The sequence below is a fragment of the Melozone crissalis genome, unplaced genomic scaffold (assembly GCF_028551555.1).
Source record: "Melozone crissalis strain CALT ecotype California unplaced genomic scaffold, PUWL_Pcris_2 ptg000251l_1, whole genome shotgun sequence".
Classification (NCBI taxonomy): Eukaryota; Metazoa; Chordata; class Aves; order Passeriformes; family Passerellidae; genus Melozone; species Melozone crissalis.
Window position 1 is genome coordinate 1518695 of NW_026536010.1, and position 26105 is coordinate 1544799.

General features: G+C 50.7%; 1 protein-coding gene across 1 annotated transcript in view; it reads left to right on the top strand.

Annotated features, from left to right (window-relative positions):
- The first annotated feature begins 1291 nt into the window (after positions 1-1291).
- The window catches only part of ALDH4A1 (aldehyde dehydrogenase 4 family member A1), a 28255-nt gene continuing 3441 nt past the window's right edge, over positions 1292-26105 (top strand). The window contains exons 1-13 of the mRNA XM_054294445.1: positions 1292-1346; positions 3388-3481; positions 3691-3783; positions 3887-3934; positions 4867-5022; positions 7342-7491; positions 7766-7840; positions 11840-12027; positions 16033-16106; positions 20647-20843; positions 21286-21333; positions 22693-22845; positions 25522-25643. Of these exons, the coding sequence (XP_054150420.1) occupies positions 1312-1346; positions 3388-3481; positions 3691-3783; positions 3887-3934; positions 4867-5022; positions 7342-7491; positions 7766-7840; positions 11840-12027; positions 16033-16106; positions 20647-20843; positions 21286-21333; positions 22693-22845; positions 25522-25643 (1433 nt within the window). The 5' untranslated portion in view covers positions 1292-1311. The remainder of the gene's footprint in view (positions 1347-3387; positions 3482-3690; positions 3784-3886; positions 3935-4866; positions 5023-7341; positions 7492-7765; positions 7841-11839; positions 12028-16032; positions 16107-20646; positions 20844-21285; positions 21334-22692; positions 22846-25521; positions 25644-26105) is intronic.

Below are 26105 nucleotides of genomic sequence, written 5' to 3' on the forward strand. Positions count from 1 at the left end.
TGTCACTTCTTGTCGGTTCCTCTTTAGGTCACCCGAGATTTTCTGTTATCCCCGTGACAATGAACTACTGATGGTGTGGGAACGCCCCTGGTTACCGTCTCCTGTAAATACCGTGCTTTATATTCTGTATATTAGCTCATTTGAACAGAAAAGACTGCACTGATAATGCTGTTGGGTGGGGAAAGGCCGGAGGATTCCCCTGGGGCTGGAATGGGACACCACCAGTGGATTTGGGACCACGAAAACGCTTCGAGAATCCAATCCGCGGCAGGAGGAGCCCCGAGAACATCCCAATCTCCTCTGAGCTCGGCGGATTTGCTCCATTTTTCCTTTTTTTAGTGCCAAAACCGAGCCCACCGTCCCCTCCCAGGTGTGCTGGTGTCCATCCCATGTCCAGCCGGTGTCCATCGTGTCCATCCCATCCCTCCGTCCGGCCCGGGCCGGGGCTCAGCCCTCGGTACCGGCCCTGCCCATGGAACAGGTCCCAGTCGGTCTCTGGTGACGATGAAAAACCACAAAAAACTATAAAATAAACACCAAACTCCTGGTTGAACGGCTCCGCGTGTTCATTCTTGGGGTGGAGAACGCCTCCACAGCAGAAGGATTTGGGTCTGGGGAGGGAGGAGAATCCTCGGGTCTGGAAATCCGCCCAGCCCAGGTGATTTGGGAACGTAAAATAGCTCGAAATCTCCTCAAAATTACAGTCCTTCAGCTGCAGCTCTTGAAACACGGCTCTGCATGGAAATTAAAGCATCCCACAGCCTCCTCCTGGCCCTGTGCCCCGGCCAGGCCCCTCTTTTGGGTTAAAATCATCAAATTTTCGGTAATTTTCAGTTCCCAAAGGGATCCTCAGTTGCTTTTCTCTTTCTCCCCGCCCATGTCCTCTCGGGCGGCTCGGACCCGCTGAGCTCCGGGCACAGTCCCAGCCGCTGCCTCTCCTCGGGCCGCTTTTGTTGTTGTTTTTTTCGAATTTCCCTTTTTTAAAGGATTTTTGGCTCCTTCCCGCGCCCCGCCCCCTCCCACGTGCCGCGCGCGCCACCGCCCCCCGCTTCGGCCGCAACCATCCCCGCGCGGGGGGGAGGGGACACACCCCAGTGGGGACACCCCACGGGCACCCCACGGGTAGAGGGGGGACAGGGCCAGCACCCTCACATACAGCGAGCGGCGGGCGCGGGGCAGCCCCTCCAGACCGCCGCCCTCGGGGGTTTATTAATTTATTAATTAATCGATGGTTGCGTCTCCTCCCCGCCCCTCCCTCCCCCCGCGCGGTGGGTGGTGGCGGCCACGGGCCGGGAGCGCGGCGGGGCCGGGATGTGGCGGCGGCTGCGGGCGCTGAGGGGCTGCGGGTGAGTGAGGGCTTCTTCCCTTCCCTTCCCTTCCCTTCCCTTCCCTTCCCTTCCCTTCCCTTCCCTTCCCTTCCCGCACCGTCCCCACGCGTGGGGCGGGCTCGGGCTCCGCTGCCGCTCCTGCCATCCCCGGGCATTCTCCCGCTGCCAGCTGCGGGCACTGCCAGCCCTCAGTTCCCCTTGTTCCCCGCTCCTTCCTCCTTTTTCTGCCCTTGTTTCCCTCGTTTTTCCCCTTTGTTTTCTCCTTTCCCACCCGCTTTCCACAGTTTAGCCCTTGTTTTCCCTTTTACCCTTGTTTCCACCTGTTTTCCGCTGCTTCCTATTGGTTTTCCTCCTTTACCCCCCTTGCTTTCCCCCTTTTCTCCCGTCTTCTCCTTTTCTCCTTGTTTGCTCTTTTTCCTCCCCCTTTCCCCCTCGTTTCTCCCCTTTCCCCCTCGTTTTCCCCCTCATTTCCCCTCTTTTCCCTTCGTTTTTCCCCTTTTCCCCCTCGTTTTTCCCCTTTTCCCCCTCGTTTTCCCCTTTTCCCCGTCGTTTCTCCCCTTTCCCTCTCGTTTCCCACCTTGTCACTCTCATTTCCCCCCTTGTCACTCTCGTTTCTCCCCTTTCCCCTTCGTTTTTGCCCTTTCCCTCTCGTTTCTCCCCTTTTCCCTTCGTTTTTCCCTCTTTCCCCTTCGTTTTCCCCCTTTTCCCTCACGTTTCCCCCCGTTTCACTCTCATTTCTCCCCTTTCCCTCTCGTTTCCCCCCTTCCCCTCTCGTTTTCTCCCCTTTTCCCTTCATTTCCCCCTCCTTTTCCTCCCATTTCCCCCTTTTCCCGGGCATTATCGCTGATCTGGTCAGCGTATCCCGTTCCTGTGGCTGGTCAGTGCCAAGGTCCGGTGACCCGGGGCAGCTCAGGGTGCCTGTCCGGCTTTTGGCCCCTGGACTTCGGCAGGAGCCGCCGGAGCGCTGGAGCAGCCCGGGTCGATCCGCAGCTTAAAAATCGATCCTGTGCCTCGGTCCTTAAAAATCCATCCTGTTCCTTTTTCCTTAAAAATCAACCCCGTGCCTCGTTCCTTTAAAACACCTGTCCCAGCGCTTTTTGCTGAGCGAGGGAAGGGTGCTGGGCTGAGGGTGAGGGCCGGGCTCGGTTCCCGGATCTGGCATCGCCATCCAGCGGGAGGGATGGAGCAGGGGCTGGTTTGGGGGGCAGCCCGGGATCGAGGTGTCCCCTGGGGATTAAGGTGTCCCTGGGACCGTGGTGTCTCCTGCAATGGAGGTGTCCCTGGGGACCGAGGTGTCCCCCAGCACTGAGGTCTGAGGTGTCCCTCGGGATGCGGGTGTCCCCTGTGACTGAGGTGTCCCCCTGGTGTCGAGGTGTCCCCCGTGATTGAGGTGTCCTCGGGGTGGAGATGTTCCCTGTGACTGAAGTGTCCCCAGGACCAAGGTGTTCCCTGGATCAAGGTGTTCCCCAGGACCAAGGTGTCCCTGGCACTGAGGTGTCCCCCAGGACCGAGGTGTCCCTCAAGATGGAGGTGTCCCCCTTGACCGAAGTGTCCCTGGCACTGAGGTGTTCCCCGTGGTGGAGCTGTCCCTGGGACCAAGGTGTCCCTCGGGGATTGAGATGTCTCCCGTGATTGAAGTGTCCCTGGGTTGAGGTGTCCCCTAGGACTGAGGTGTCCCCTGGCACTGAGGTGTTCCCCGTGATGGAGGTGTCCCCTGGGGATTGAGATGTCCCCCGTGATTGAAGTGTCCCTGGGTTGAGGTGTCCCTGGCACTGAGGTGTTCCCTGGGATCGAGGTGTCCCCCGGGACTGAGGTGTCCCCAGCACCAAGATGTCCCCAGAGGTTGATATGTCCCCCGTGATGGAGGTGTCCCCAGGACCGAGGTGTCCCCTGGGGATTGAGATGTCCCCCATGATGGAGGTGTCCCCAGGACCGAGGTGTCCCCTGGGGATTGAGATGTCCCCCGTGATGGAGGTGTCCCCGGGGCCGAGCTGTCCCCCAATGCTGGGGAAGGAGGGAACGGCAGGGTTGCAGCGGTTCCTGTCCTGCCCTGTCGCAGGTGGCGATGGCAGCACGGCCCGGCCATCCAGGTGACCAACGAGCCCATCCTGGAGTTCAAGCCGGGGAGCCCCGAGCGAGAGGCGCTCCAGAAGGTACCAGTGCCGGAGTTTGGGGGCTGGGGGGGCCCTGGGCTGTGCTGCAGGTGCTGCAGGGCACCCCAGGCTCTCCCTGGTGTGACAGCCCCATCCTGCCCTGCCCCGTGCCCACAGCCTGTTCCCAGTTCCCAGTGCCCCTGGGGAGGGGCATGGAGGGCAGCTGGAGGGGCTGGGAGCTGCTCCCCCCATGTTCTGCTCTCTGCCAGGCCCTGGCTGACCTGAAGGACAAGACCGAGAACATCCCGTGTGTGATTGGGGGGGAGGAGGTGTGGACCCCCACGGTGAGGTACCAGGTCTCGGTGAGTCAGGGGGGTCTCACTGAATGGGGGAGAACAGAGCAGGGGAGGCCCTGCAGGAGAACCCTGGGACTGGTTCCTACAGAGCCCCTTGTTCTCTCCCCAGCCCTTTAACCATGCACACAAGGTGGCCAAGTACTGCTATGCCAACAAGGTGAGTGCTCTTCTCTGTCCCCCTTCTTCCTGGCTGTTTCCTTGCCCTTGGTTTAACAAGTGCAATGCATTTTGTGAGCAGGGAGCTTCCAGGAGCCTTTCCAAGCCCCAGGGATCCTGGAACAAACCCACCTTGGGGTTGTGATGGCACCAGTGGTCTGTGCCTGGAGTGGGTGACCCCTCGTTTTCCCTGTGAGCTGGTGGTGGGCAGTGTTGTTCTGGTTTATTAAGATTTTCTAAGCCTTCTGATGTTGACATTCTTGTAGCAAACTTTCTCACACACTTCCTGTAAATAACTCATTGTTTTATGTTCCTTTATAGGAGAAGAAAAAGTTGATAGACTATTGGTCTGTCCAGTGTCATTAGGGAGGTGGCACTGTCACCCTCCAATCCACTGTCACTCTTAGAAAACTATAAATGTTAGAGTCAGAAAATAAACTTCGGGTTTTTTTCATCACCTTGAGAACAGCAGTGTGAGCTTGTGTTCTGTCACAGAAATATTTTTATGAAAAATCCTTTCCTTAAGATTTTTCCTCCAAGAGGCCTCAGGAACAAAATGTAAACAATGGTTATCTGCTGCTGTGGAATGCAACAGGTGGCTCTGTGATTAATCTCATAAAGTTGTTTCTAATTAATGGCCAATCACAGTCAGCTGGCTCGAGCTCTCTGTCCCAGCCACAAACCTTTGTTATCATTCTTTTCTGTTCTTAGCTTAGCTGGCCTTCTGATGTAACCTTTTCTTCTATTTTTTGAGTATAGTTTAATGTAATATATATCATAAAACAATAAATCAAGCCTTCTGAAACATGGAGTCAGATCCTCATCTCTTCCCTCATCCTGAGACCCCTGTGAACACCACCACAGTGTTCTTTCATGCCCTGTGAAAGCCTGCAGAGGCTCCTCCTTGCTGTCTTTTCCCCTTTGCCTCCACAGGAGCTCATTAACAAGGCCATTAACGCTGCCCTGGCAGCCAGGAAGGAGTGGGACCTGAAGCCTGTGCAGGATCGAGCCCAGATCTTCCTGAAGGCAGCTGACATGCTGAGCGGCCCCAGGAGAGCTGAAGTGCTGGCCAAGACCATGGTGGGACAGGTAGGGATGGGCTGGTGACAAGCCAGGCGTCTGCTGAGGAAGGCAGGAGCCTCCCCTGAAATGGAAAATGTGAACCCCCTCCCTCTGAATTGTTATAATTTTGAAATTAAGAGGCTCTTAGGTAAAGATATGGGGGTAGGAATAACAGCTCTTTACTAGGAAAATTAAAAATACAAATGTAGTAGTACAAAAAAAAAAAAAAGCCAACAAAAAAACTATTGTCAGAGTCAGAATCTGATCTGACCCCCTGTGTGTCAGGGGGTGTCCCAGCCCCATGCCATGGGGGCTCAGCCCTCCTGCAGTGCCAGCTGTGGCTCTGCTGCAGCAGGGATCCTGCACAAGGGGGGAGTTTTCCTCTGCAGCTCCAGGGCTGCTGCAGATGGGCCTGGGCTCCCTCTGGCCATGCAGGGCAGCAGAAAGCTGCTCCTCTGGCCATGCAGGGCAGCAGAAAGCTGCTCCTCTGGCCATGCAGGGCAGCAGAAAGCTGCTCCTCTGGCCATGCAGGGGGCAGAGGCTGCCCTGGTGTCCCAAAGCTCAGATTGGATCCAGGTAGGAATGCTTGGCTCCTCCCCTGGGCGCAGCATCTCCCCGTGGGATGCTGGAATTGGATCAGCCCTGCAGGGACACTCAGTGGCCATGGACAGAAGGTGTTTCCTAGAGGGAAGATTGGTTGTGGAAGAGATGAAGAAAACTGCCCAGTGAACAGAATATCCTGAATATCCCTCAGACCTCCCGTGGATGGGAGAGGGAGCTGGGAACGCTCCCAGCTCATCCCTGTGTCATAGGTCAGAAATGGGAGTGTGTGTTCTGTTCCTATCTGTGGAGCTGTTATCTCCTGTTCCTTGGGCAGTTATCTGTGAGGTTTTGCCCCACCTCTGACAGTTGGGAACAGAACACACACCCCCATTTCCAGGCTAAGACAGGGGTGCTGGAGAAGCTGGGCTGGGCAGGAGGGGCTGCCAGGGTGGTTTTTGGCAGTGGGAATGGCTGGAGGTGCTCTGGGGGGGGATCCAGGCTGATCCTCACTCCCTGCTGCTCCTGGGAGCAGGATCAGCCTGAGGCAGTGCAGGAGGCCCCACCCTTGGGAGCTGAGCTCAGGAGGTGCTGCCACATTTCTCTTCACAGGGAAAAGCAAGGCACAGCTCTTCCCAAGAATATTTCTGGGTTTCACATTCTCTGAACCTCAGAGAAAGGAAGAGTAATTCTTATCACTTGCTGTGCCTGTGTTTGGTTAAAAGTAGAATGCAATATGGAGATTGTTCACCCAAAGTGAGGATGTTTTGTTTCCTTGGCCTGTCAGGGCCAGGTGTGTGTGTTTGTGTCGAGACTGTTGGGTGACAGTCACGATATTCAGAGCAGGGTGTGCAGAGTTGAGTGCTTGGCAGATTCAGTTTAGATGTAATGTAATACAGTGTAATATAATACAGATAATATAGTATAATAAAGTAATTAATTAGCCTTTTGATATCAGTAGAGTCAGATACATAATTTCCTCTCCCCTCACTGGGGGGGTGTCCTGATTCAATAGAGAGGGGCACCCACGGCCAGCACTGCACCATTGCTGCATTCCCTCCCCCATGCACCATTGCTGCATTCCCTGTGTGCCATTGCTGCACCCCCATGCACCATTGCTGCATTCTCTGTGTGCCATTGCTGCATTCCCCCATGCACCATGGCTACATTCCCCATGCGCCATTGCTGCATTCCCCGTGCACCTGTTCCCCCATGCACCATTGCTGCATTCCCCACGCCCCATTGCTGCATTCCCCACGCCCCATTGCTGCATTCCCCATGCACCCATTGCTGCATTCCCCTGTGCACCCATTCCCCCATGTGCCCCTGCTGCATCCCCCATTCACCGTTGCTGCATTCCCCATGCACTCTTGCCACATCCCCTGTGTGCCATTGCTGCATCCCCCCATGCACCCATTCCCCATGCCCCATTGCTGCACCCCCCATGCTCTATTGCTGCATTGCTCCGTGCCCCATTGCTGCATTCCCCTGTGCACCGTTGCCGCATTCCCCCATGCACCCATTCCCCCATGCCCCATTGCTGCATTCCCCATGCACCTATTCCCCATGCCCCATTGCTGCATCCCCCATTCACCCTTGCTGCATTCTCCATGCCCCATTGCTGCATTCCCCCATGCACCCTGGCTACATTCCCCCGTGCACTCTTGCCACATCCCCTGTGTGCCATTGCTGCATCCCCCCACGCCTCATTGCTGCATTCCCCGTGCCCCATTGCTGCATTCCCCCCCATGCACCACTGCTGCACCCCCCATTCCCCATTGCTGCACCCCCTCCCTGTCCCCGCAGGCCAAGACCGTGATCCAGGCCGAGATCGACGCCGCGGGCGAGCTCATCGACTTCTTCCGCTTCAACGCCAAGTACGCGCTGGAGCTGGAGCAGAGCCAGCCCCTGAGCGTGGACATCAGCACCAACTCCATGGTCTACCGGGGGCTGGAGGTGAGCTGGGGCCCTGGGGGACAGCAGGGTCCCCATGTCCCTGTGCTCCATGGGGGCTGGAGGTGAGATGGGGCCCTGGGGGACAGCAGGGTCCCCATGTCCCTGTGCTCCATGGGGGCTGGAGGTGAGCTGGGCACCCTGGGGGACAGCAAGGTCCCCATGTCCCTGTGCTCCATGGTCTACCGGGGGCTGGAGGTGAGTGGGGCCCCCTGCCCCACCGGGTTACCCTGGGGGACAGCAAGGTCCCCATGTCCCTGTCCCTGTGTCCCTGCAGGGCTTTGTGGCTGCCGTGTCCCCCTTCAACTTCACAGCCATTGGCGGCAACCTGGCGGGGGCTCCTGCACTGATGGTGAGTGCTGGGGGACAGGGGACAGGGGGACAAGGGGCAGGACAGGGTGATGGGGCAGGACATGGGGATAGGGCAGGGGGACAAGGGGACAGGACAGGGGAGCAGGGGGACAGGACATGGGGACGGGACAGGGGGACAGGACAGGGGGGCAGGACAGGGAGACGAGGGGACAGGACATGGGGACAAGGGGACAGGACAGGGGAACAGGATAGGGGGACAAGGGGACAGGGCGGGGGGGCAGGACAGGGGACAGAGGGACAGGGTTACAGGATGGGGGGACAGGACAGGGGGGCAGGGTGGCAGGACACAGGGACAGGACACAGGGACAGGGCAGGACAGGACAGTCCAAGGAAAGGTTGGGACGAGGGTCCCAGCCCTGAGGTTCAGCTGGGCTGGGGTGGGCAGGGAGGGAGCTGAGCCCCCCTGGGGCTGTTCCCCAGACACTCCTGGGGCTGTCGGACCCCTTGACCCAGTCAGCATTCAGGCTTTAGTTAAACACCCAGGGTCTGGATTGCCAGTGTGGTGGAGGAAGTGCTGGAAAAGCACAAACTGCCCAAACCTGCCCTCCTGGGGTTTTTGCTCTGAACCAAGGAATCTTTTCCTTCCCAGCTGGGTTTGGGATCTGGGAATTACCACAGCAGGGTTTGATTCCTACCTGGGCTCGGGGTGCTGTCGGGACATGACAGTGTAACCAGTTTGGAGCTGCCCACATTCCTCTGGGATGACAGTTCTGGGGGCAGTGGGTGTGTTTGGGGCATGGCTCTGCCATTTAGCTCTGAACTGGCACACAGGAGAGCACAGAAGGTCTGAAAATATATATATATATAAAAAAGTATTGGTAAAAAGCATTTCTGCACATTCCCATTTGTGTCCCAGCCCATGGAGCACAGCTGCTCCTTCCTCTGCAGGGTGGATTTTGGGGAGAGACTGTAATAACCTGGTGAATTTGGGCCAGCAATAATTAATTTATTGCTGTACTGGGAAAGAATAAACAACAAGAAGTAGTCCTCAGCTCTTTGCTAATCAGGCTCAGGTTTCCTGCTGGCCACAAAGAGGCTGGGGAGAAATTTTAATTTGGGAACATCACATTTAAAGCTGTATTTGAGTGAAACATTTGAAGGGGTGGAGGGACAAGGAGAGGGTGAAGCCACCACGGAACTGGGAGGATTTTTGGGGAGAGAGGACCCCAAAACCTGGGCAGAGAGGTGCCCAGGACCTGAAGGACACCCTTGGCTTTGGGGAATTTGGGCATGAGCTCATCCCAGAGAGGCTGAGCCCTGCTGGGATGGCACAAACCCCTGCTGGCAGCTCTGAGTGACACTGGGGACATCCCATGGCAGTGAATTCCCCCGGGGTGCTGCAGGGGGATGGGATCCCTGCCCTGGGCTGGGGACAGGAGGCAGCAGGACACCAGCAGTGCCTTGGGAATCAGCAGCAGGGGGCACCTGCAGTTACAGAGAGGAGAAAAAACGCTGATTAATAGGGGAATGTTAATTACAGCCCCAGTGAAAACAATGCTTAATAGGGGAATGTTAATTAGAGTCCCAGAGTTTCTGTCCCCACAGGGGGTTGAACACTGGAGAGGTGCAGCAGTCATGGGAATCCCATGGGAATGGGATTTCCTTGGGATCAGAGCAATCCAGGCTGCTGGGGATGCTGTGCCCAGCCTGGCCTGGATTTCCCAACTGCTGCAGGGCTCTGGCAGTGTTGGGAGTGGGGGATTGGAGGGGCTGTGCCCAGGGGCAGCTGTGCCCAGGCAGGAGCTGTGCCCAGGGGCAGCTGTGCCCATGAGCTGTGCCCAGGGGAGTTTTCCTGCCCAGCAAATCCCTGGGAAGCAGCAGCCAGGAGTGCAAAGCTGTGACCGTGTCACAGGGGTTTGAGGGTGAGGGAAGAGATGAGGCTCTGACTCCATGTTTCAGAAGGCTGATTTATTATTTTATGATATATATTACATTAAAACTGTACTAAAAGAATAGAAGAAAGGATTTCATCAGAAGGCTGGCTAAGAATAGAATAGGAAAGAATGATAACAAAGGTTTGTGGCTCAGACAGAGAGTCCGAGCCAGCTGACTGTGATTGGCCATTAATTAGAAACAACCACACGAGCCCAATCCCAGATGCACCTGTTGCATTCCACAGCAGCAGATAACCATTGTTTACATTTTGTTCCTGAGGCCTCTCAGGAGGAAAGGATTTTTCATGAAAAGATGTCTGTGACACAAAGCTCCTGTGCAGGGCTGTGACCCCGTGCAGGGAGGCTGAGGCATGTGACACGGGGGCAGGGGACACGGGGCAGTCACAGGGAGCCTGTGGGGCCCAGGGCTGGGGTGGCACAGGGCCAAGGGGGTGGCGCCAGGGGAGTTCTCCAGCTCCTTGTGCTGTTTGTGTCTGGTTAATCCAGCAGGAGCCTTGGTTTCACTGCCCTGCCTGGCACAAACACCCGTGCCCGGGGCTGGTGGCAGTGCTGGTGACAGTGCTGGTGACATTCCTGTGTCCTGAGGCAGGAACAGGGCCTGGTTTCCAGCTCCTCTTGGGGAAGGCTGGCACAGGCACCTGGTGAGAGGAAAGGGGAGGATTTGTGCCCTCAGCTGAGCAGGGCACACCCAGCCCTGCCCACACAGTGCTGGGGTGGAGGTGGTGCTGCCACCCTGGAAATGAAACTGGGGATGATTTCAGTAAAAGAGCAGATCTTTATCTGAAGGCCTTCAGGGGCACTGATGGAAAGATGTCCAAAAGAGCCCACCCCACAGGGATGAGAACATTTTTAAAGGTTTTAGGAAATCAGCATCATTGATAAAAAGCACTAATTGGGAGGATGAGTGGTGATGGAGTCCCCCCCCACCCTGGTCTGGAGTCCCCCCTCAGCACTGGCTGTGCTCTGTCCATGAAATAATATCATATTTATATATAAATAATATCCCAAGAGTTGTTCTCACCTTTGGTTCCCTGGAATAACCAAGGCAACACTGGGGCCCTGTACCCCTGGGGCTTGGAGTTTTGGGATTTTTGTCTTTCTGCCTTGGAAAAGTACTGGGAAGTGCAGTCACTAATCCAACAGAGCCGCATGTGTGTGTGGAGAATATATGGGATAATAGGGAGCACAGAAAAGAAATAAAGGCTGAGTGTCCATGAAATATCCCAGGAGTTGTTCTCACCTTTGGTTCCCATGAAGAACCAAGACAGCTCTGGGGCCTTGTACCCCTGGGGCTTTGGGATTTTTGTCTTTCTGCCTCAGGAAAGGCCATGGAAAAGTACTGGGAGATGCAGTCACTAATCCAACAGAGCCACACATGAGTGTGTGGAGAATATATGGAATAATATGGAACACAGAAAAGAAGTAAAGGCTGTGTGTCCCCGAGGTGCCACCGCTCTGAGACAGCTTCCAGGGAGTTCAGCCATCCCTGCTGAGGTGTTTGTGGTGTGTCCCCAGGGGAACGTGGTGCTCTGGAAGCCCAGTGACACAGTGTCATGGCCCTGTGAGGTGTTTGCTGTGTGTCCCCAGTGACATGGCCCTGTTCAGAATTCTGTGTGTCCCCAGGGGGATGTGGTGCTCTGGAAGCCCAGTGACACAGTGACACTGCTGAGGTGTTTTTGGTGTGTCTCCAGTGACACAGCCCTGTGAGGAGTTGTGTATTGTCCCCAGGGTAAAGTGGTGCTCTGGAAGCCCAGTGACACAGTGACATGGCCATGCTCAGTGTTCTCTGTGTCCCCAGGGTAACGTGGTGCTCTGGAAGCCCAGTGACACAGTGACATGGCCATGCTCAGTGTTCTCTGTGTCCCCAGGGTAACGTGGTGCTCTGGAAGCCCAGTGACACAGTGACATGGCCCTGTTGAGGTGTTTGCTGTGTGTCCCCAGGGTAACGTGGTGCTCTGGAAGCCCAGTGACACAGTGACATGGCCCTGTTGAGGTGTTTGCTGTGTGTCCCCAGGGTAACGTGGTGCTCTGGAAGCCCAGTGACACAGTGACATGGCCATGCTCAGTGTTCTCTGTGTCCCCAGGGTAACGTGGTGCTCTGGAAGCCCAGTGACACGGCCATGCTCTCCAGCTACGCCGTGTACAAGATCCTGCTGGAGGCGGGGCTGCCGCCCAACGTGGTGCAGTTCGTGCCCTCGGACGGGCCCGAGTTTGGGGACACCGTCACCAGCTCCGAGCACTTCTGCGGCCTCAACTTCACCGGCAGCGTGCCGTAGGTTGGGGACAGGGGGACAGGGAGGGGCTGGGGGGGACAGCGAGGGGCTGGGGGCTCCAATAGAGACATTGGGGACAGGGAGGGCAGGGAGGGGCTGGGGGCTCCATTGGGGACAGGGAGGGGCTGGGGGCTCCATTGGGGACAGGGGCAGGGAGGGGCTGGGGGCTCCAGTGGGGACAAGAGGAGGGCAGGGAGGGGATGGGGGGGACAGGGAGGGGCTGGGGGCACCAATGGGAACTGGGGACATTGGGGACGGGGGGGACTGGGGGCTCCACTGGGGACAGGGGGACACAGAGAAGGGCTGGGGTGACAGGGGGAGGGCAGGGAGGGGCTGGTGGCTCCAATGGGGACAGGGGGGACAGGGAGGAGCTGGGGGGCTCCACTGGGGACTGGGGACACAGGGAAGGGCTGGGGGGACAGGGGGAGGGCAGGGAGGGACTGGGAGCTGCTCTGGGGACAGGGGACATTTGGGACAGCGATGGGCTGGGGGCTCCTCTTGGATCTCGGGACAGGGAGGGGCTGGGGGCTCCAATGGAGGCAGGGAGGGACTGGGGGCTCCTCCTGGCCCTGGGAAGGGCTGCAGCAGCTGGCAGGGCGTGGTTGCACAGTTACATCCAAACAGGGGGTTCAAAGTGGTGACAAAAAGGGGCTGAGCAGGGTTTTGGTGCTGGGGGAGGAGTGGTTTTAGCTCTGGGGCTGAGTCTGGGACACAGGGACAGCCAGAGGGGCAGGGACACTCCCAGGGGTGCTGTGGGTGGGTTTGCACCCCAGGTGGGTTTGGTTTGCCCCCTGGTGGGCTTTTTACCCCTGGTGGGTTTGGTTTGCCCCCGGGATGGGTTTTGTACCCCAATTGGGTTTGGTTTGCCCCCCAGGTAGGTTTGGTTTGCCCCTTGGTGGGTTTTGTATCCCAGGTGGGTTTGGTTTGTGCTCCAGGTGGGTTTTGTACCCCAGTTATGTTTGATTTGTACCCCAAGTGGGTTTGTACCCCAGGTGGGTTTGGTTTGCACCCCAGGTGGGTTTTGTACCCCAGTTATGTTTGATTTGCCCCCAGGTGGGTTTGGTTTGCCCCTTGGTGGGTTTATACCCCAGGTGGGTTTGGTTTTTCCCCCAGGTGGGTGTGTACCCCAGTTATGTTTGATTTGCCCCCAGGTGGGTTTGATTTGCCCCCAGGTGGGTTTGGTTTGCCCCTTAGTGGGTTTGTACCCCAGTTATGTTTGATTTGCCCTCAGGTGGGTTTGATTTGCCCCCAGGTGGGTTTGTACCCCAGTTATGTTTGGTTTGCCCCCAGGTGGGTTTGATTTGCCCCCAGGTGGGTTTGATTTGCCCCCAGGTGGGTTTGTACCCCAGTTATGTTTGGTTTGCCCCCAGGTGGGTTCCCCCTGGCTGGCTTTGCTCCCTGGGCTCTGCTGTGTCCCATGGGCTCTCAGAGGAGCTGGGGGGGTCCCTGCAGGGGCTCTCAGAGCCCGGGACCCCTCCCCAGGCCGGGCCACGCTCGGGTGAGCAGGGGCTGCCCAGCTGGGGGCTCACAGCTCTGCTGTGTGATGGCTGAGCCTCCTGCTGCGAGCCCATTTCCATTTTTATTGTTTTCCAGCCCAAGGGTTTGTCACAGTGAGGCCTGGAGGGAAGGGGGGAGAGGGGAGGAACAGAAACTTCTCCGTGCTCATTGCTGCCCTTCCCTGCAACAGTTCATTGATAGAGCTGTGGAGCTGCTGTGTGCAGCCTTTGTTTGATACCTGTGCTCCAGTCCCACTGCCCTGTGCAGGGCAGCCTTTTTTGGGGGAGCTTTCCCATCGGAGCATCCCTTTTATTAGGGGTTTCCCATCAGAACATCCCTTTTTTAGGAGATTTTCCATCAGGGCATCCCTTTTATTAGGGGGTTTCCATCAGGGCATCCCTTTTTTGGGTGATTTTCCATCACAGCACCCCTTTTTTTAGGACAGCATCCTTTTTTTGGAGGGTTTCCCATTAAGGCATCCCTTTTATTAGGGGGTTTCCTATTAGGGCTTCACTTTTTCTGGATGGTTTCCCATTAGGGCATCCCTTTTCTGGGTGATTTCCCATTGAGGCATCCCTTTTTTTAGATGGGTGAGGGTTCCATCCTTCTTTTTTATGGAGTTTCCCATCAGAGCATCCCTTTTTGGAGGGTTTCCCATCAGGGCATCCCATCCCTCTTTTTGGGGGATTTCCCATCCTTTTTTTTGGGGGGGTTTTGGGGGGGATTTTCCCATCCCTCTTTTTTTTGTGGAGTTTCCCATCAGAGCATCCCTTTTTTAGGAGATTTCCCATTAGGGCATTCCTTTTTTTGGAGGGTTTCCCATTAGGAGATCCCTTTTCTGGGTGATTTCCCATTGAGGCATCCCTTTTTTTAGAGTGGGTGGGGGTTCCCATCCTTCTTTTTTATGGATTTTCCCATCAGGGCATCCATTTTTTGGGGGATTTCCCATCCCTTTTCTTGGAGCGTTTCCCATCGGAGCATCCCTTTTTTAGATTTCCCATGAGGGCATCCCTTTTTGGGGGAGCTTCCCCATTGGGGCATCCCTTTTTTGGGGGGGATTTCCCATCCCGTTTTGGGGGACTTCCCATCCCTTTTTTCAGAGCGTTTCCCATCAGGGCATCCCTTTTTGAGGGATTTCAGTTAGAGCATCCTTTTTTGTGGAGTTTCCCATCAGGGCATCCCTTTTTGGGGGGCTTTCCCATCAGAGCATCCCTTTTTATTGGGAGGGGTTCTCATCAGGGCATCGCTCTTTTTGAGGGATTTCCCATCCCTTTTCTTGCAGCGTTTCCCATTGGAGCATCCCTTTTTTAGGATGTATCCCATCAAGGCATCACTTTTTTTGGGGGGATTTCCCATCAGGGCATCCCTCTTTTTGGGAGACTTCCCATCCCTTTTTTTTGGAGGGTTTCCCATTGGAGCATCCCTTTTTTAGAGAATTTCCCATCAGGGCATTCTTTTTGGGGGGGGGGTTCTCATCAGGACATCCTTCTTTTTGGGGGACTTCCCATCCCTCTTTTTTTTGTGGAGTTTCTCATCAGGGCATCCCTTTTTTGGGGGGATTTCCAATCCCTTTTCTTGGAGGGTTTCCCATTGGAGCATCCCTTTTTTAGGAGATTTCCCATCAGGGCATCCCTTTTTCTGGAGGATTTCCCATCTCTTTTTTGGAGGGCTTTCCCATCACAGCTTCCTTTTTTTAGGAGATTTCCCATCAGGGCATCCTTTTCTGTGGGGGTTTCTCATCAGGGCATCCCCTTTTGGGGGGGCTTTCCCATCAGGGCATCCTTTTTTTGGGGGACTTCGCCATTGGGGCATCCCTCTTTTTGGGTGATTATCCATCCCTCTTTTTGGAGGGTTTCCCATTGGAGCATCCCTTTTTTATGAAATACCCCATCAAGGCATCCCTTTTTTGGGGGGATTTCCCATCAGGGCATCCCTCTTTTTGGGAGACTTTCCATCCCTTTTTTTTGTGGAGTTTCCCATCAGAGCATCCCTTTTTTAGGAGATTTCCCATTAGGGCATTCCTTTTTTTGGAGGGTTTCCCATTAGGGGATCCCTTTTCTGGGTGATTTCCCATTGAGGCATCCCTTTTTTTAGAGTGGGTGGGGGTTCCCATCCTTCTTTTTTATGGAGTTTCCCATCAGAGCATCCCTTTTTTGGGACGATTTTCCATCAGGGCATCCTTCTTTTGGGGGGCTTCCCATCCCTCTTTTTTGTGGAGTTTCCCATCAGGGCATCCCTTTATTGGGGGGCTTTCACATCAGGGGATCCTTTTTATTAGGGAGTTTCCCATTAGGGAATCCCTTTTTTTAGTGGGCTTTCCCATCGGGCCATCCCTCTTTTCGGGGAATTTCCCATCCCTTTTTTCAGGAGATTTCCCATCCCTTTTTTCAGGAGATTTCCCATCAGAGCATCCCTTCTTTTGGGCGGATTTCCCATTTGTTTTAGAGGGTTTCCCATCACCCTGTGTGCAGCAGAGCCCTGAGCACTCCTCCCCCTCTGTGTTCCAGAACGTTCCGGCGGCTCTGGAAGCAGGTCTCGGAGAACCTGGAGCGCTACCGCAACTTCCCGCGCCTGGCCGGAGGTACCAGCCCCCCCTGCCCCCTTTTTTTGTGTTTCTTTGCTTCACAGAATCACAGAATATTTTGGAAGGGACCCACAAGGATCATTGAACTCCTGTCTCTGTCCAGGCCAGTCCCAAGAACCCACCCTGTTCCTGAGAGCAGCCTCCAAACCCTTCCTGAGCTCTGCCAGGCTCCGTGCTGTGCCCATCCCCTGGGGTGCCCCCAGCCACCCTCTGGGTGAAAAACCTTTAAAATCCAACCCAAACCTCCCCTGGTACAGCTCCAGGCCATTCCCTTGGGTCACCAGAGAGGGGATCAGGCTCAGTGCCTGCCCCTCCTGTTGCCCTCATGGGGAAGCTGCAGAATGCAGTGAGGTCTCCTTCAGTCTCCTCCAGACTGAACAATCCAGGTGACCTCAGCCTCTCCTCATCCAGATTCCCCTTTAGAGCTTTCACTCCTCATCAGCTTCCCCTTCAGAGCTTTCACTACCTTTGCAGCCCTCCTTGGGATGCTATCTTATAGATTTATATTCTTTTGGGGCACCCAAATCTGCCCCCAGGATTCAAATGCTGCCCCTCTCCTGTGCCTGGGGAGGAGAGGGGCAGCATTCCCATCCCTGAGGGCAGGGGGTGCAGGAAATCCCTGGATATTCAGAGCTGTGGGGGTGGGGTTTTAGGGTGGGGAGGTGGTGGTTGGACCCCAACGTTTGGGGTGCCAAAGTTTGGGAATTGAGGTTGGTCCCTTTGGGAACTGAGGTTGGTCCCTTTGTTCCCTTTTCCATGGGTTTTATCCACCTGCTCCAGGGTTGTGTCCCTGTGGTCACAGCTCTCCCTGTCCTGATGCCTTTTGGGGCTGCCTAAAAACAGAGCCAGACAAATGAAGGGAATTAAAAGCAGGTGGATTTGTTTATTGAAGGGCCCTCAGGTACATCCCAGGCAGGGCTGTACCCAAAAATGAACCACGGCTCACTCACGGGTTTTCACACTTTTATAACTTTGGTCCATTTGCATATTGGGGGTCAATCCTCCAATTACAGCTTCAGCTAATGAAGTCATTCACCCCAAGTTTGCTCCCCCAGCTCCCTTTTGTTGAATCTCTGGGGGTCTGAGGCAGTGAGGTGTCCTTGGTTGCCAGGCCTGGAGAGGAATTGCTGTGTCTGCCCCAAACGGGAGAACAGCAGCTGGCACTGCGTGTGGGGTTTGGAGTTACACACTAAAGAACTGCAGGGTCACAAATACATGGAAAATATAAAATATATTTAATATAGAATATATTTTATTATATATAAGCATCATTTTATATATATATTTATATTTATATATATATCATTATATAAAACATATATAGGTATCCGTTTCCCTTCTAATTATATATATTTTACATATACAATATATATTGTATTATATATAAACATCATTATATATATGTATATGTTTATATGTATCATTATATAGAAACATATATGTAGAGAGCAGTTCACTTCTAATTATAGATATAGATATAAAATATATATCAAATATAAACATTGTTATTTATATCTATATTATATATGAACATCAATATATATATCGTTATATATTTATAGATAGCATTATATATAAACATATATATAGACATATATATATTACTTCCCCTCTAATTATACATATAAAAATATATTTATAGTATCATATATATATTATTATATATAAACATCATTATACATCATTATGTACTTATATATTTATAGATAGCATTATATATAACCATATATAAAAGATATAATATTATATATAGACACAATTATATATTTATATATAATATTATATAAAACATCGTTATATATACTTATAGATATCATTATATATAAACATATATAGACATCAGTTCCCCTCTAAAATATAAAATATAGAATATAGAATATAAACATCATTATATGTTTATATATAATATTATATTGTATATAGACATCATGATATATTTATGTATTTATAGATAGCATTAGATATAAACATATATAGAGACATCCATTATGTTATAATAACATGCTCATATTTATATTTCTATTTCTATATAATCATATGAATATATATACATCAGTTCCTATTATATTATATTATATTAGTATTTATGTTTAATTATATATAAACCTATATAGACATCAGTTTCCCTCTAATTATATGATATATAGTATATAATATATAATATGTAATATATACATCATTATATGATTATATATAATATTATGTAGTAAATATACATCATTATATATTTATATATATACTATATATTTATAGATAGCATTATATATTAACATATATATAGACATCTGTTATGTTATATTATAATAACATATTTATATTTGTATTTAGATTTGTATTTGTATTCTTTATTTATATTTAATTATATTTAATTTATATTTAATTATATATAAACATATATAGACATTGGTTATGTTATAATAACATATTTATATATAATTATATAAGCTTATATAAGTTCCTAATATAATATAATATAATATAATATAATATAATATAATATATTTGTATTTATATTTAATTAAATATAAACATATATAGACATCCGTTTCCCTCTAATTATATATTATATATATTATATATTATATGTAATATAATATAGAATATATAATTTATTATATAAAGACTATAATATATAGAATATAATATAAACATAAATATATGTTTATATATAATATATTGTATATAGACATCATTATATATTTATATATTTATACATAGCATTAGATATAAACATATATACACATCGGTTATGTTATAATAACATCTTTATATTTATATTATTTTTATATTTAATTATATATAAACATATATATACATCAGTTCTTATATTATATTATATTATATTATGTCATATCATATAATCATATCCTATTATATCATATTATATTCGTATTTATGTTTAATTAGATGTAAACCTGTATAGACATCAGTTTCCCTCTAATTATATATACATATATATAATATTACATATAAACATCATTATATGTGTATAGATAGCATTACATATAAACATTGGATATGCTATAATATAATATATGGATATGCTATAATATAATATGTTTATATTTATATTCTTTGTTTATGTTTAGTTATATGTAAATATATATATACATCAGATATATTATATTACATTATATTATATGATGTTATGTTACGTTATGTTCTATTATCATTTATAGCTACATTTATAGTTACATTTATATTTATGCTCTTAATGTATATATAATTATATACAAACACATATGTAGCCATCAGTTCCCGTGTACATCATATATAACTGATGTATATATACATCAGTTCCTAATATCATATCATATCATATATTCGTATTTATATTTAATTAAATTTAAACATATATAGACATCCGTTTCCCTCTAATTATATAATATATAATACATAATTAATATATAATATATAGTGTATAATATATAATATAATATAATATAAAGACTATAATATATAGAATATACTATAAACATAATTATATGTTTATATATAATATTATATTGTATCTAGACGTCATTATATATTTATAGATAGCAGTAGATATAAACATATATACACATCAGTTCCTATTATATTATATTTATATTTATAGTCACATTTATATTATTTATATTTATATTAATATTTATGTTCTTTTTTTATATTTAATTACATACAAACACATATGTAGCCATCAGTTCCCGTGTACATCATACATAACTGATGTATATATACATCAGTTCCTAATATCATATCATATAATATCATATATTCGTATTTATATTTAATTAAATATAAACATATATAGACATCCGTTTCCCTCTAATTATATATTATATATTATATAATATATAATATATTATTAATATATAATATATAGTATATAATATAAAGACTATAATATATAGAATGTAATATAGACACAATTATATGTTCATATATAATATTATATTGTATATAGACGTCATTATATATTTATAGATAGCATTAGATATAAACATATATACACATCAGTTCCTATTATATTATAAGTATATTTATATTTATAGTCACATTTGTATCATTTATATTTATATTAATATTTATGTTCTTTATTTATATTTAATTATATAAAAACATTTATAGACATCCGTTTCCCTCTAATTATATAATATAATATATAATATATAATTAGTAAATATAATATAATATAATATAATATAATATAATATAATATAATATAATATAATGACTATAATATATAGAATATAATATAAACCTAATTATATGTTTATATATAATATATTGTATATAGACGTCATTATATATTTATAGATAGTATTAGATATAAACATATATACACATCAGTTCCTATTATATTACAAGTATATTTATATTTATAGTCACATTTATATCATTTATATTTATATTAATATTTATCTTCTTTATTTATATTTAATTATATAAAAACACATCAGTTCCCGTGTACCCCCCGAGGCGGGCGCAGCCCCCAGCCCCGTTCCGGGCTCTGCCCCGCCCCGGCAGCTCCTCCCGTTTCCTTTCGGTCCCGCAGAGTGCGGCGGGAAGAACTTCCACGTGCTGCACCGCTCGGCGGACGTGGGCAGCGCGGTGAACGGGACGCTGCGCTCGGCCTTCGAGTACGGCGGGCAGAAATGCTCCGCCTGCTCGCGGCTCTACGCGCCCGCCTCGCTGTGGCCCCACATCAAAGAGAAGCTGCTGGAGGAGCACGGCAAGATCAAAGTGGGAGATGTGAGCCGAGCTGCCGGGCTGCTGAAGGGCTTTGCGGCTCAGCGGGAGCCTGATGGGATTAGGGGCTGCGGGGACCGGCTGCTAATTCCCATTGAAGCCGGCTTTTCATCCCCCCTCCGCCCCGCAGCTCCTGGCCCTGATTAGAAATTAACTTGTAGCCGCTCCTAGGGGAGGGCTGGGCCGGCTCTGCCCGAGCTCCCGGGACGGGTTTGGGGAGCTGAGGGAGCTCTGGGGTGCAGGGTGAGCTCTCATCCCTTTCCTCCTTTCTGCCTGCCCCTGGTGCTCTGGGGTGCAGGGTCTGCTTCATCCCCTCCTTTCTGCCTGCCCCTGGTGCTCTGGGGTGCAGGGTCTGCTTCATCCCCTCCTTTCTGCCTGTCCCCGGTGCTCAGGGAGCTCTGGGGTGCAGGGTGAGCTCTCATCCCCTCCTTTCTGCCTCCCACAGCCCACCCAGGACTTTGGGACATTCTTCTCGGCCGTGATCGATGACAAGGTGAGCTCAGAGCAGCCCCAGGTGGGGTTTGGTGCAGAAATGGGGACAGGGTGAGCCCAGAGCAGCCCCAGGTTGGGACAAAAGTGGGGACAGGGATCAGGGTGAGCAGCCCCAGGTGGGATTTGCTGCAGAAATGGGGATCAGGGTGAGCCCAGAGTAGCCCCAGGTTGGGTTTGCTGCACAGGTGGGGACAGGGATCAGGTGGAACTGCCTGTGGCTGAGTGTTGGGTGCCCTGCTGGTGAAAATCTGGGAATTTCCCCCAGAAATCGTCCTGGCCTGAGGGTTTTGTGTGCATTCCCTGCTCCTGAGCCAGGAGGGCACTGAGAGTGGAGTGTCCTGAGAGGAGTGACCCAGACCCCCTGACAGACCCCAAAACCCCCTTTTAAATCCCCAAAGGTCCTTCCACACCCCTAAATATGTTCTTTTCCTGTAATTCCTTACCCAGACCCCCTTCCAGACCCACAAAGCCCCTTTCAGCCCCCCAAACCATCTTCCAGACCCCAAAACCCACTCATTTCCTGTCATCCTGTCTTCCAGACGCCCTTTCAGACCCCCAAATCCCCCTTTCAGACCTTAAACCCCCCAAACTCCCTTTTAAACCCCCAAACCTTCTTGCAAACCCCCAAACCCCCTCATTTCCTGTCAGTCCCAACCCAGACCCTAAACCCCCTTTTAAACCCTAAAACCACCTTGCAGACCCCAAACCCCTCTTCCAGACCCCCAAACCCCTCTTCCAGACCCCCAAACCACCCTTTTAAACCCCCAGACCCCCAAACCCCTCATTTCCTGTCGTTCCTAACCCAAACCCCCTTCCAGACCCCAAACTCCCTTTTAAACCCTAAAACTGCCTTGCAGACACCAAACCCCTCTTCCAGACCCCAAACCCCCCTTTTAAACCCCCAGGTGCCCCTTTTAAGCCCCCAAACCCCCCTTTAAAACCCCCAGACTCCCTTTTTAATCCCCCAACCCCCCCCTTTAAGCTCTCAGACCCCCCCCTTGCAGACCCCAAACCCCCCCTTTTAAGCCCCCAGACCCCCAAACCCCCTTTAAAACTTCCAGCTGCCCCTTTAAAACCCCCAAACCCCTGTTATTAGCCCGCAGACCCCAAACCCCCTTTTAAGCCCACAAACCCCCCTTTTAAGCCCCCAAACTCCCCTTTTACACCCCCAGACCACCTTCCAAACCCCAAACCCCCCTTTTTAAGCCCCCAAACCCCCCTTTTTAAGCCCCCAAACTCCCCTTTTAAGCCCCCAAACTCCCCTTTTAAGCCCCCAAACCTCTCTTTTAAGCCCCCAAATCCCCTTGCAGACCCCAAACCCCCCTTTTAAGCCCCCCAACCCTGTCCTGTCCGTCCCCAGTCCTTTGCCAGGATCAAGAGCTGGCTCCAGCACGCCCACAGCTCCCCCAACCTGACGGTGCTGGCGGGCGGCGGCTGCGACGACAGCGTGGGCTTCTACGTGGAGCCCTGCATCGTGGAGAGCAGGGACCCCCGGGACCCCATCATGAGAGAGGTGAGGGGCACCCACCTCAAATCCCTGTGGGGAAACCTGGGACCCCATCCCAAGTCCCTCTGAGACCCCCAGGACCCCATCGTGAGAGAGGTGAGGGAGACCCACCCCAAATCCCTGTGGGGAAACCTGGGACCCCATCAGGAGAGAGGTGAGGGGGACCCACCCCAAACCCCTGTGGGAAAACCTGGGACCCCACCCCAAATCCCTACAGGGACCCCCAGGACCCCATCATGAGAGAGGTGGGCACCTAACCCCGACCCTAACCCTAACCCCATCCCAAATCCCTGTGGGGAAACCTGGGACCCCATCCCAAGTCCCTGTGAGACCCCCGGGACCCCATAATGAGAGAGGTGAGGGGGATCCCTGTCCCAGATCCCTGTGGGGAAACCTGGGACCCCATCCCAAATCCCTGGGACCCCATCATGAGAGAGGTGGGCACCTGACCCTAACCCCATCCCAAATCCCCCTGGGACCCCATCCCAAATCCCTGTGGGATCCCCAGGACCCCATCATGAGAGAGGTGTGGGGGATCCCCATCTCAAATCCCTGCAGGGATCGCAACCCAAATCCTTGTGGGAACCCCAGGACCCCATAATGAGGGAGGTGTATGGGACCCCATCCCAAATCCCTGCAGACCCCATAATGAGAGAGGTGTGGGGGGATCCCCATCCCAAATCCCTGTGGGGAAACCTGGGACCCCACTCCAAATCCCTGTGGGATCCTATCCTAAATTTCTGTGGGACCGCATCCCAAATCCTTGTAGGAACCCCTGGGACCCCATCATGAGAGAGGTATAGGGGGATCCCCATCCCCAATCCCTGTGGGGCATCCTGGGACCCCACCCCAAATCCCAGATCCCATCACATGAGAGGTAGGAATCTCACCCCAAATCCCTGTGGGGCAACATGGGACCCCATAATGAGGGAGGTGTGGGGGATCCCACCCCAAATCCCTGTGGGACCCCATAATGAGGGAGGTGGGGGATCCCACCCCAAATCCCTGTGGGATCCCAGCCCCAATCCCTGCTCTGGGGGGCTCCCCCAGGAATGGGTTCCTGCGTTGGGGTTGGGCTCTTTGGGGTGGGGCAGCTCCTGCTCCTTCCTGGACTGATCCCAAACTTTGGGCTGAGATTTTGGGGTTGACCCTCATGGGGTGTTTTGGTTTTTTGGGGCTGATCCTGATGGCTTGTGGTGTTTTCTGCACACCCAGGAAATTTTTGAGCCCATCCTTATGGGGTGTGTGGGCTTTTGGGGCCAATCCTGATGGTGTGTATGGGTTTTTTGAGGCTGATCCTGATGGTTTGTGGTATTTTCTGGGCTCCAGGAGATTTTGGGGCCAATCCTGAGAGTGTCAGTTTATTGGGGCCAATCCTCATGGTTTGTGTTGTTCTTTGGGTTCCAGGAGATTTTGGGGCCAATCCTGTCAGGGTAGGTGGGTTTTGAGGTTGTTCCTAATGGTTTGTATGGCTTTTTTTGGGGCCAATCCTCAGGATTTGTGTCATTCTTTAGGTTCCAGGAGATTTTGGGGCCAGTCCTGACAGTGTGTGGGGGTTTTTTGGGGTCGATCCTGACAGTTTTTGGTACTTTGTACATTCCCAGGAGATTTTCAGGCCCATCTTGACAGGGTGTGTGGCTTTTTTGGGGCTCATCCTCATGGTGTGTGTGGGTTTTTTGGGGTCAGTCCTGATGGATTGTGTCATTCTTTGGGCTCCAATCTCTTTGGGAGATTTTGGGGCCGATCCTGACAATTTGTGGGATTTTCTGAACTCCCAGGAAATTTTTGGGCCCATTCTTACGGGGTGTGTGGATTTTTGGGGCCAATCCTGATGGTTTGTGGTACTTTCTGGGCTCCAGGAGATTTTGGGGCCCATCCTGATGGTTTTTATGGGATTTTTGGGGCCAATCCTGACAGTTTGTGGTGCTTCCTGCATTCCCAGGAGATTTTCAGGCTCATCCTGATGGTTTTTATGTTTTTTTGGGGGCCAATTCTGATGGGTTTTGGTACTTCCTGCATTCCCAGGAGATTTTTGGGTCCATCCTGACAGGGTGTGTGGGTTTTGGGGTTGATCCTAATGGTTTGTATGGCTTTTTTGGGGCCAATCCTCATGGTTTGTGTTGTTCTTTGGGTTCCCAGGAGATTTTGGGGTCAATCCTGACAGTGTGTATGGGTTTTTTGGGGCCAGTCCTGATGGTTTTTATGGTTTTTTGGGGGCCAATTCTGACGGGTTTTGGTACTTTTCTGCATGCCCAGGAGATTTTCAGGCTGATCCTGACAGGGTGTGTAGCTTTTGGGGCCCATCCTGACAGCGTGTATGGGTTTTTTGGGGCCAATCCAGAGGGTTTTTGGTACTTTCTGCATTCCCAGGAGATTTTCAGGCCAACCCTAACAGTGTGTATGGGGATTTTGGGGTCAGTTCTGACGGTTTGTGGTGTTTCCTGCCTCCCCAGGAGATTTTGGGGCCCATCCTGACGTGGTGTAGGGGTTTTTTGGGGCCAGTCCTGATGGTTTTTATGGTTTTTTTGGGGCCAGTTCTGACGGGTTTTGGTACTTTTCTGCATGCCCAGGAGATTTTCAGGCTGATCCTGACTGTGTGTGGGTTTTGGGACCCATCCTGACAGCGTGTATGGGGTTTTTGGGGTCGGTTCTGACGGTTTGTGGCGTTTCCTGCCTCCCCAGGAGATCTTCGGGCCCATCCTGACGGTGTTCGTGTACCCCGAGTATCAGTACCGGGAGGTGCTGGAGCTCATCGACAGCTCCACCCCCTACGGCCTCACGGGGGCGATCTTTGCTCAGGATAAGTGAGTCCCAAAACTGCCGAAAATTCCCCCAAAAAGCGGCTGGGGGTGCTTTTCCCATCTGCACTGAGCCACGGATCTTCCTTCTTATCTTCCTATATCTTATCTATCTATCTTCCTATTCCTTCCTTCCTATTCCTTCCTATTCCTTCCTTCCTATTCCTTCCTTCCTATTCCTTCCTTCCTTCCTTCCTTCCTTCCTTCCTATTCCTTCCTTCCTATTCCTTCCTATTCCTTCCTTCCTATTCCTTCCTTCCTATTCCTTCCTTCCTATTCCTTCCTTCCTATTCCTTCCTTCCTTCCTTCCTTCCTTCCTTCCTTCCTTCCTTCCTTCCTTCCTTCCTATTCCTTCCTTCCTTCCTTCCTATTCCTTCCTTCCTTCCTTCCTTCCTTCCTTCCTTCCTTCCTTCCTTCCTTCCTTCCTTCCTATTCCTTCCTTCCTTCCTTCCTTCCTTCCTTCCTTCC